This window comes from Callithrix jacchus, chromosome 2 (assembly GCF_049354715.1).
Source record: "Callithrix jacchus isolate 240 chromosome 2, calJac240_pri, whole genome shotgun sequence".
NCBI lineage: Eukaryota > Metazoa > Chordata > Mammalia > Primates > Cebidae > Callithrix > Callithrix jacchus.
Genome location: NC_133503.1, coordinates 195,368,288 through 195,380,014, shown reverse-complemented (window position 1 = coordinate 195,380,014; position 11,727 = coordinate 195,368,288). Strand labels below are relative to the sequence as shown.

The 11,727-nt window shown below is 48.4% G+C and overlaps 1 protein-coding gene across 2 annotated transcripts in view; it reads right to left on the bottom strand.

Moving 5' to 3' along the window:
• Positions 1-7,170: 7,170 nt before the first annotated feature.
• The window catches only part of CMBL (carboxymethylenebutenolidase homolog), a 30,401-nt gene continuing 25,844 nt past the window's right edge, over positions 7,171-11,727 (bottom strand). The window contains exons 5-6 of one of the 2 annotated variants that reach the window (XM_035291775.3): positions 9,825-9,916; positions 7,171-8,821 (exon numbers count right to left, since the gene is read on the bottom strand). In XM_035291775.3, coding sequence (XP_035147666.1) covers positions 8,642-8,821; positions 9,825-9,916 — 272 coding nt within the window. In that variant the 3' untranslated portion in view covers positions 7,171-8,641. The remainder of the gene's footprint in view (positions 8,822-9,824; positions 9,917-11,727) is intronic. The other variant, XM_035291774.3, reaches the window with a different exon arrangement.

Here is an 11,727-nt window from a genome sequence, read left to right as displayed (position 1 = left end):
TTGGAAGAGTTCCAAGTGCCCTGCTTGGCCCATGACTTGGGATTTTTGCATTGGCATGGTTCCAAAATTTACATTTCTTTTCCCTTGGAGCAGGCTGTCTGCATGCACAGTGGCCTGCCAACACTTGGAAGGGGCCACATGTGCAGTATGTTTACTGAAGTCAAACACCTGAGGTGTTTCTCCCTTGCCAGTTGAGCATTCCTAGAGGAAGGTCACGCAGGAAACCTGTTAAGCTCCACCATCTTGCCTCTTAGGGTGCATGCTTGAGCCTGCTTGCCCAGATCCTGAGATCTTACCAGTTAGCTGCTTATCGCTAGCTTCAGGTGCTTCTATCTATAGGGAGACACCCCTTCCCTGGTGCTGGCTGTGACCAATTGTTACTTTAGAAACAGTTTAACAACCACCTGACCATCATCTGACAGCCAGCTGACATTCCAGGGAAGGGCGACCTCTCCTGCCCTGCTCATGTCTGCCTGACTACCTACTCTAACAATGCACCCCAGCAGAGTTATGTTATTTTACTCAGTTTATAGCTTTTACATTGAGAAAAACCGAGGGTCGGAGAAGTAAGTTGCCGAATGCACAGCAAGCTACACATGGAGCATGGACACATCCAGCTCTTCCCTGCTGAGCCTCCTCTTCTCGCCTTCATCGTCCTCACTCTGCCATACCTGCCACGGCCACCTGATGAGTGACTCCCAACACTACAGAGCCACATGGGTCTCAGGCAACTGCTCCCCGACAACAAGCCTCCACACTCCTCTTCACAGTCCACCAAAGCCCAGCTCTGTCCAGACAGGGTGCGCCCATCCCCGGCTGAGTGAGTCAGGGTCTAATCCAATCCATTCACCAACTCCCCTTCAGCTGATGCTCCGGGCCCTCGGCCTCTCCCATGACCCAGGGACACAGAGCTGAGGGATTCCCTCCCTCACTAAAACAGAGGGGCAGGAAAGAGCTCCTTCCTTCCTTTCTTGCTGTGTCTGGGATTTGCAAGGCCCTGGGGCCCAGAGAATGCAGTCACCAACCCTGGGTCCTGACACCAGGAAACCCCAAACCACCTAGGATCCCTGGAGAGCTGTGTGGGAGATACTCAAATGTTACTCTCTTAGCCACTGTCTGTCAGGATTTCTGTTATTTGCAGCCCAAGAAAACTCAACTGATATTCAAGCCTGAACCAAAATTAACTTCTCTTTCCTCACAGCCCGCTTCTCTTCAGGATTCTCTGTGCTGGATAATCTCCCAGCCAAAATCAGGGCTTTGCTTCCTGGTGTCCTCTCAGGCTCTGCGGTAAAAGCAGTTGTATGCGTCTCCGAGCAACTCTCCACTCCGCTGCCTTGGTCAGTGTGTTAGTCTGCTCTACATGCGAATAAAAATATACCCCAGACTGGGTGATTCATAAAGAAAAGAGGTTTAATTGACTCACAGTTCAGCATGGCTGGGGAGGCCTCAGGAGACTTTCAATCATGGTGGAAGGGGAAGCAAACACATCCTTGTCCACATGGCAGCAGCAAGGGGAAGTGCAGAGCAAAGTGAGGGGAAAGCCCCTCATAAAACCATCAGATCTCGTGAGAATTCATGAGAACAGCATGCAGGTAACTGCTCCCAAGATACAATTACCTCCCTCCAGGTCTTTCCCAAGACAGGTAGGAATTATGGGAACAATAATTCAAGATGAGATTTGGGTGGGGACACATCCAACCCCTATCAGTCAGGCTCACATTTCTGCTTCCTGCTGATGTGCTCCTTCTCTCTTCAGAGGGGCCCAACTTTAATCCTTCTAAAATGCAAATACCATTGATAACTCCTGCTGCTCTCACCTGAAGGCCTGAAACGCAAATCCCCACCTTGGGACTCAGAGGGCCTGGTTGCCCTTTTACAGAAGAAAGGGTGGGTGTGAGCCTGAGGCTGCAGGCATTCTTCTTGCTTGGTCTTCCAGAACAGGAATGTCCTGAGTTTGCCGGATGCTGGCGCCTCAGGACTGACAAGACATCGCCTGCATTGGCCAGGCATTGGGATGAAAAACAGCCCCGGCTGGGCACGGTGGCTCAAGCCTATAATCCCAGCACTTTGGGAGGCCAAGGCGGGTGAATCATGAGGTCAAGAGATCGAGACCATCCTGGTCAACATGGTGAAACCCCGTCTCTACTAAAAATACAAAAAATTAGCTGGGCATGGTGGCGCGTGCCTGTAATCTCAGCTACTCAGGAGGCTGAGGCAGGAGAATTGCCTGAACCCAGGAGGCAGAGGTTGCGGTGAGCCGAGATCGCGCCATTGCACTCCAGCCTGGGTAACAAGAGCAAAACTCCATCTCAAACAGGAAAAGAAAAACAGCCCCATCCTCAATCCGGAACCCAAGGAGGACTAAGGTCCCACCTAATGGAGGGAGCCGCCTGCAGGGCCCAGGCCTGTGTGGGAGGAAGAAGAAATGGCCTTTTTGGTGTCTGCGGACATGGAGAGGGGCTAAGCAGAGGCACAGACCTAGGCTTGAAGGGTTTGCCAAGTAAATAAGTTACCTGGGCTGTAATTGAGAAAGACTATGTTAACCAAAGAGCAACCAAGGCAGGTGTCAATCATAGAGGTTTATTTAGCCAAGTTGAGAACACACCCACAGAAAAAAACACAAGCCACAGAAACGGAAACATCTGTGAGCTGTACTTTTTCCAGAGGGGGTTAGGGGAACAGCAGTATTTTAAAATGCAAGGGTAAGCAGGAGGGAAAGATGGGGAGGGAGGCAGTGAGGCAGAAGCTCATTCTTGTGAGGCACTGAGTCAGCACATCTACAGTTTACACCTGGGAAAAGGAAGCGGAGGAAAAGTCAGTTATGCATTTGTCTCCGAGATGATTACTGGTTTTACCTTTGTCCTCTCTCCGCAAGAATCAGCTGGTAATTGACATTGTCAGGGTGAGATCAAAAAAAAACTTGTTTTAGAGCGAGTTTAGAGGGGAGAGAGAGTCTGAAAGATGTAGCTGTTCACAAGGAATTTCTGTGTGAGCGCTTTGGGAGAGAGGGCTTCTGGGGAGATGTGTGCCCTTCCAAGACTGCAGGATCCTGGCTTACGGATGATGCTGTAACAGAGGGTTGTGACGCTGCAGCTGCCTGTTGGGAAGGAGAGGAAAGCAGTGCTGCTCAGTTCCCAGGCTGAACTTCAGGTCCTGAGAGTCTGTTTTCTCTCACAACCAGCTGCAGAGCTGTCACAAGGGAGACCAACAGGATTCATGGAAGGTCAACAGGATGCAGTTGGGGATGTGAATCTTCCTTGCCAGTGTAGACTTGCATGCTGCTATCTGACAGGCCTGTCAGCTCAGACAGGCCTGAGGCTATCCTGCTACAGGTATAGTGCTCCTGGGGAGGTCAATTTTTCATTTAATAATTCATTTAAATTAAAAAAACTAAAGCACTGTGAAATCTCCTCCTGGGCCTGGCGCGGTGGCTCACACTTCTAATCCCAGTACTTTGGTAGGCTGAGGCGGGTGGATCACTTGAAGTCAGGAGTTCAAGACCAGCTTGGCCAACATGGTGAAACCTTGTCTCTACTAAAAATACAAAAATTAGCTGGGAGTGGTAGTGGGAGTGGTAGTGGAGTACAATTCACCTGCCTCAGCCTCCCGAGTAGTAATCCCAGTTACTCAGGAGGCTGAGGCAGGAGAATTGCTTGAACCTGGGAGGCAGAGGTTGCAGTGAGTCAAGATTACACCACTGCACTGCAGCCTAAGAGACAAAGCGAGACTCCATCTCAAAAATAAATAAATAAAAATAAAAATAAAAATGAAAAAAACCATGGAAAAAAATTGCGGAAAGCTCTGTTGATTCTGCCACACTCAGAGCTCTGTCCAGTGTGTGCTGGATCCTCTCACCTCAATGCTGTCAGCACCGAGGTGACAGTGACGCCAAAGCCAGTGAATTCACTTAATTTAGATTGACGTAGTTTTGAAATGAATACGCTTTTGCTTCGAAGACAAATCAATTCCTCTAAAACAAATGAACCAGTTTTTCAATGTGGGAGGTGAACTGTAAAGGTGACTTTTGATATAAAACTCAGTTATAAAAAAACTTAAATATGTGAATCTACTCTTCTCAACTGTAAATTTTGTGAAATTTAAACAAGTACTTTTTTTGGAGACAGGGTCTTGCTCTGTTACTCAGGCTGGAGTACAATGGCACCATCTAGGCTCACTGCAACCTCCACTCCCCAGGTTTAAGCAATTCTCCTGCCTCAGCCTCCCAGGTAGCTGGGATTACAGGTGCCCACCACCATGCCTGGCTAATTTTTGTATTTTTAGTGGAGACAGGGTTTCACCTTGTTGGCCAGCTGGTCTTGAACTCCTGACCTCAGGTGATCAGCCCATCTCAGCCTCTCAAAGTGATGGGATTGCAGGCATTAGCCACCGTGCCCAGCCAAATCAAGTGCTTCTGATGAAAAGTTAGCATCCAAATTGAGATATGTGTAAGCAGAAAATACACATCAGATGTCAAAAACAGAGGACCAAAAAAACACAGAATTTCTCACTTATGATTCCTTATATTGATTACATGCTGATGGAACATTTGTGAGAAATTGAGCTAAAGTGTATATTAAAATTAATTTCATGTGTGTGTTTCCTTTTCCATGGGGCTATGAGAAAATTTAAAATTATATACATGGGGAAAAAAGCTAAAGTTGCCATTTTTTCCCTTTGCCTTCATTTATCTGCTTGTATAATAGACACTGAGGAGCAAATCTTTTTAAAGAAGTACATGTGTGACTTACATTATACTTTTTGTTTTTTGAGACAGAGTCTTGCTCTGTTGCCCAGGCTGGAGTGCAGTGGCGCGATCTTGGCTCACTGCAACCTCCGCCTGCCAGGTTCAAGCAATTCACCTGCCTCAGCCTCCCGAGTAGCTGGGATTACAGGCATGCAGCACCTCACCCAGTTAATTTTTGGGTTTCACCATGTTGGCCAGGATGCTCTTGAACTCTTGACCTCATGATCCGCCCACTTCAGCTTCCCACAGTGCTGGGATTATAGGCGTGAGCCACTGAGCCCGGCTACATTATACTATCTGCAGCACCGGTTCAGAACACTATGACTTTTTCTTTTTTTGGGGGGACAAAGTCTTGCTCTGTTGCCCAGGCTGCAGTGCAGTGCCGTGATCTCCACTCACTGCAACCTCCACCTCCCAGGTTCAAGCGATTCTCCTGCTTCGGCCCCCTGAGTAGCTGGGATTACAGGCCCATGTCACTATGAGCAGCTAATTTTTGTATTTTTAGTAGAGACAGGGTTTCACCATCTTAGCCAGGATGGTCTTGATCTCATAATCTAGTGATCCACCTGCCTCAGCCTCCCAAAGTGCTGAGATTACAGGAGTGAGCCACCGCGCCCAGTCCATGACATTTGACCAAAGGACTCAGCAGAGGGAAGGCTGCCCAGGCCCCAAGCTAGCCACCAGACATTCAGCTTGAAGCACACACCCACACCCTTGGTTCATTCTCACAAATTTTCTCCCCTCCCATCTATTTTGAAGACTCTGGCTCCCTGGCTACGGGCTCACCAGATACCATTCCAGGGCAAAAGCCCAGCGCATCTCCAGGGTTTCCTGGGGAGCTGGATGAATGAGTGAGACCTCCTGGGAGCAGACCTCAGCAGGCAAGGGCTTGGGTAGGCTGTTCTCCACAATTATGTGTCCACAGTAGACCTACCCTGCTCAGACTTGAATTCTCTCAACGTTATGCAAAAGATCTCCCTGTACCCATTTGACACATGCAAAAACTGAAGCCCAGGAAGGTCAAGTTTGGGGAATTGTTTTAGTTGTATGTTTCCTGAGCATCCATTTGAATATAAATTGGACTTTCTTGTTTCAGAAGCAGAGATCAGTAACAGTTTCCAGTTATCCAACTCCTCCCAGCTCCTCCAGGTGGTCATCCAGACAGCTCCCTTATAAAACCGCCTCCTGTGACCACCTCCCCATGGACAGCTGGGTATCACCTGTTTGGCTCGTCCCACTGACCCTTGCACCACACTGATCCCTCTCTGTCACAGTGTGAGTCCCTGGGGCTCATGCCCGCTTGCTCTCATCCCCCTCCCCACCCCCCGTCAGAACCCCAATGGGAAACCTGTTCAGCTAACACCCAGGGCCCTAAAGCCTTTGGCCCGCAGCTCCCTCTCTCTCTCTTCTTCTGCACCTGCTGGCTGAGCCCGTGTGTCCTGGTTGGCTCCCCACTTTGTTGTTTCTTTTTGAGACCAAGTTCCACTCTTGTTGTCCAAGTTGGTGCGATCTCAGCTCACTGCGACCTCTGCCTACCGGGTTCAAGTGATTCTCCTGTCTCTGCCTCCTGAGTAACTGGGATTACAGGCGTTCACCACCACGCTCAACTAATTTTTTGCATTTTTAGTAGAAACAGGGTTTCACCATCTTAGCCAGGATGGTCTTGAACCCCTGACACCAGGTGATCTGCCTGCCTCGGCTTCCCAAAGTGTGGGGATTACAGCTGTCAGCCACTGCACCCAGCCTGACTCCCCCTTTTTACTGGCCCTGCTGCAAACTGTGCTGCCCTCTCTTCTCTGGATCTGTAAGCAATAAACTGCTTCTGTCATTTCATGGGTTCTGATGAGTTGCCTCCTCTGTTCCATCCTAACTTCTTCCCTGGTCAGGGCTCTCTGGGAGAGTGGCTGTCTTGGTAGGAATAAACTGGACACAGGTCAGATGAGAGCCACAAGGGCATGTGCCAGGATAAACAGGCTTCCCACGAGAGGGGCACCTGGCCACAGGCTGGACACTTAGGTATCAGGCCGTCCACCAGGACAAAGAAGGATCCCACGCAAGGCACATGGGAAACACCCAGACCACATCCCCAGAACCCCCATCAGGGAAGGGCTAGAGTTTATATCCACTTTCTCCTGAGAGGGACAGCAAGACCAAATAAGGACGGGGGGTGGGGGGAAGCAACATCGAGTCACGTGCCCAAAGTCACATGCACGCAGCCTGCAGATACCGGAGCAGGTGCACAGCTTCTCAGCGACTCTGTCCTTTCTGCCGCTGCCAGAAACACTGGAGAGACTTCTGATGTAGCCTCAGGCCCTGGGATCCAAAAACACCAGTGTTTGGAAAGCCACTCCCGAGGCGACAACAGCCGATGACGCTCTAGCCCACTGTTTCCTGCTATCTTTTTTAAAAAGCCACAAATTCAAAAATTTGAAAAATTAGTTTATTAGTTTAATACAATGAGGTAAATGGAATCCTGTTTTGATATCAATACTTCCCATATTGCAACCTATGAATGTGACACATTCCCGTCTTGTGACATGATGAGTTCGCCTGCCCCAGTTTACAGTTCCTGTTCTGCACGGCTTTGCAGCCCTTGTCATTTTATACGATGTGTTCAAAGACCAGAAAAGCCCACACTTGACCTGTCAGCTGGTCCTTGAACAGATGTAGGTTTTGTGTTTTGTGTGTTTTGTTTTGTTTTGTTTTGTTTGAGATACAGTCTCCCTGTTGCCCAGGCTGGAGTACAGCGGCGCAATATCCACTCACTGCAACCTCCGCCTCCCAGGTTTGAGTGATTCCCCTGCCTCAGCCTCCTGTGTAGTTGGGATTACAGGAGCACGCCACCACGCTTGGCTAATTTTTGTATTTTTAGTAGAGACAGGGTTTCACCATGTTGGCCAGGCTGGTCTCAAACCCCTGACCTCAAGTGATCCACCTGCCTCGGCCTCCCAAACTGCTAGGATTAAAGGTGTGAGCCACCGCGCCCAACCTGTAGGTTTTAACTAATAATTAGGGTATTACTCTATCATTCAAATTCTCCAGGTACTGTCTTGGTTTTTAATTTTTCATTTTTATTCATTCATTTACTTTTGAGACAGGGCCGCTCTGTCGCCCAGGCTGGAGTGCGGTGGCGGCACAATCTCAGCTCACTGCAGTCTCTACCTCCCGTGTTCTATTGATTCTTGTGCCTCAGTCTCCCAAGTAGCTGGGACTACAGGAGTGCAACACCACACCAGGCTAATTTTGGCATTTTTTTGTAGAGATTGGGGGGGGGGGGGTCTCACTATGTTAGCCAGGCTGGTATCGAACTCCTGTCCTAAGGTAATCCACCTGCTTTGGCCTCCCAAAGTGCTGGGATGACAGGCATGAGCCACTGCGCCCAGCCAGACTTGGTTTTAAATTTTGATTTGAGGCCGGGCGCGGTGGCTCACACCTGTCATCCCAGCATTTTGGGAGGCCGAGGCAAGTGGATCACGAGGTCAAGAGATCGAGACCATCCTGGTCAATATGGTGAAACCCCGTCTCTACTAAAAATACAAAAAATTAGCTGGGCATGGTGGCGCGTGCCTGTAATCCCAGCTACTCAGGAGGCTGAGGCAGGAGAATTGCCTGAACCCAGGAGGCGGAGGTTGTGGTGAGCCGAGATCGCGCCATTGCACTCCAGCCTGGGTAACAAGAGCGAAACTCCGTCTCAAAAAAAAAATTTTTTGATTTGATGTACATGTTAAAAATTATTTCATGCATTATTTCCTAATGAATTTGTGTTTCAAATGACATAATGAATTTTAGGATTCCTACATTTATTTTATAAAGGCGAAATCAAATCGATTGATCTAAGTATTTCCAAGCGAAGTCTGGGGTGAAAGCTCTTCTGGGAAGGCTTGCCCTTGATTCTTGCTACATGTACTTGTTCAGCCACTCGATTAAATTCCTTCTGGCCTCGTCGATGTAGGGCTTGTCTGCAGGCGAACAGTCTTCTCTCTTCCGATGCACGAACCCGTGAGTCTGCCCGGAAAACGTCTTAATTTGATATTCAACTTTGCAGTGTTCCTTCAGCTTCTGGGTCAGCAAGGATACCTGGTATGCAAAAGAGTTCATGATTTTAGCCCTTTAGTAAACTTTCCCTTCTCCACATCTTCAGTGAGCGTTCATAACAGATTTCACAGGGATGCTTTACATTAGAAACAAGTTCCACAGTTATGCTGAATTCTTTCCTGCTAATTCTTTCCTCGCTCTGTCGCCCAGGCTGGAGTTTATAGTGGTGCCATCTTGGCTCACTGCAACCTCCACCTGCCAAGATCAAGCAATTCTCCTGCGTCAGCCTCCAGAGTAGGAGGGTTGTCAGGCACCTGCTACCACACCTGGCTAATTTTTGCATTTTTAGTAGAGATGGGGTTTCACCATGTTGACCAGGTGGGTCTCAAACTCCTGACCTCAAGTAATCCACCTGCCTCAGCCTCCCAAAGTGCTGGGATGACAGGCATGAGCCACTGCACCCAGCCTTTTCTGCTAATTTCATAATGAACACAGTTCTTATGTCTGGCAAAGGAGAGATTTCAGAGCAAGGTAAAAATGATACATCTATTATGTGAATCACTTGCATTAATGTATTGGTTACTAATATTATAACAACAATTTCTAAATGACTACTTTTTTTTCTTAGAATCAGGGTGTCACTCTGTCATCCAGGCTGGAGTTCAGTGGCACAATCATGGCTCACTGCAGCCTCACAACTCCTGTGCTCAAGCAATCTTCCTGCTTCAGAGTCCCAAATAGCCGAGACTACAAGGTGTGTGCCACCAGGCCAGCTAATTTTTTTAATGTTTTTGTAGAGTGGGGATCTAGATAGACTGCCTAGCCTGGTTTCCAATGGTGAAACCCCATCTCTGCTAAAAATACAAAAATTAGCCAGGCGTGGTGGCGCACACCAGATACTCAGGAAGCTGAGGCAGGAGAATTGATTGAATCCGGGAGACAGAGGTTGCAGTGAGCCGAGATCGTGCCACTGCACTCCAGCCTGAGTGACAGAGAGTGTCCTTCTCAGAATAAATAAATAAGAAGAGAAAAGATGCCAACTTACGTTCTCGAGTGGAATCACAGCATCATTTTCAGCAAAAATGAACAAGGTGGGGTTCTTTAAATTGTAAATGTCTTCCGAATCCTTGACGATGCCTGAAAAACGAGCACAGAGGCATGAGGTGGGATCCCCACACTCATGCCACAGAAAACGGGGTTTCATTTTTCAAAGTAAAATCTCTGCTTTGGGGCTTTATTTTCTTTTTTAGCCATTCCACAGAAGTGGCGTGACCTGTAAGATTAGCATAAAAGAAGGCCAGGCACAGTGGCTCACGTCTGTAATCCCAGCACTTTGGGAGGCAGAGGCAGGTGGATGGCTTAGGCTCAGGAGTTTGTGACCTGCCCAGGTAACATCACGAAACCCTGTCTCTACCAAAAAAAACAAAAAAAAAACCAGAAAAACAAGCCTGGCATGGTGGTGTGTGCCTGTAGCCTCAGCTACCTGGGGACTAGGGTGGGTGGGTCACTGGCACCTGCGAAGCTGAGGCTGCTTCAGCCACGTTTGTGCCACTGCACTTCAGCCTGGGTGACAAGGTGAGATCCTGTCTTTAAAAGAAACCCAAAAAGACTGTAAGAGTACAAGATAAATTTATTTAGTCAGATCTTCCTCCTCTCCACCTCCCCACTTTATGCACTAAAAATCAGGCCACTGAATAATTGAGTAAGACCTTGTCCACTGCGAGTATGGGAAGATGTCCCAGCAGACTGAGGAATGCTCCTGCTGGGAAGGGCCTTGGTTTACGAAGAGGTGATCACTTTCAAACCCTCATTCAAGAAGTTTCTCAGGCCTGCACAAGCCCCACAGATTCTGGCTTGAATGCTCTGAGTAGTTTCATTTGTAAGAGGAGCGTGGTCATTTCAATGGGTATTTAGACTCAAACTAGACTGTGGAAGTGTGAAACAGACTGGGCCTCGCAAGTCAGTGTATAAAAATCAGTTTTTGGCCAGGCATAGTGGCTCACACCTGTAATCCTAGCACTTTGGGAGGCCAAGGCGGGTGGATCACTTGAGGTCAGGAGTTCGAGACCAGCCTGGTCACCAATGCAAAACCCTGTCTCTACTAAAAATACAAAATTAGCTGGGTTTGGTAGCCCCAGCTACTCAGGAGGCTGAAGTAGGAGAATTGCTTGGGCCCAGGAGGCGGAGGTTACAGTGAGCCAAGATCGTACCACTGCACTCCAGCCTGCTGACAGACCAAGATGCTGTCTCAAAATAATAATAATAATAATTAGTTTTCAACTTTCATGTCAGCATTCGAGATTAATTCTGAAATTAGAAGCATGCTCTGCCTGACCCGGCTGTCTGAAAACAAGCTGTGGGTGTGTCCACTTCTATGGGAAAATAAGTACGTGAAAGTTTTGCAGTAAGTTACCATTTTAAGATAAGAAGTAAATAACCTTTTTCCCACTTCCTGCGGGCAGCACAGAAAAGCTAAGTAACAGAGAGAGCCTCCTTCATCTGTAACTACTCTTTAGGAAGCAGGGACCCCCGGAAAAGGTGGCCACGCTCCCTTCCCCACTCTGGCAGTCACTTCATACGGCTGGGTCCCTTTTGATGTCCCTGGGCTTGAGCCCGGCCATGCTCCGCAGTTCACGCACTTCACAACAGCGGCCAGAAGGTGGCGCTGGGGAGGCATCCACTCCTGACCGCTTTTTGCTAAATCGCGCAAAAGCACGGTCAGGATAAAGCATCTGTCAGCTCCATTGTTCCCAGAGGCAGCCGGCCACTGCCTTGAGTTTAAGTCCCTTTGCGTCGTCCTAAGTCAATATTTGAGGGGTTTTTTAAAATGATAAAAGTGGTCGAAAATACCACAGTGAGGAACCATTAAGCCAAGAAAAAATCATTAGTATAACTTCATGACCCGCTTCAGACGTCCCAGGCTCAGCGATGGTTGCACGTACCCATAC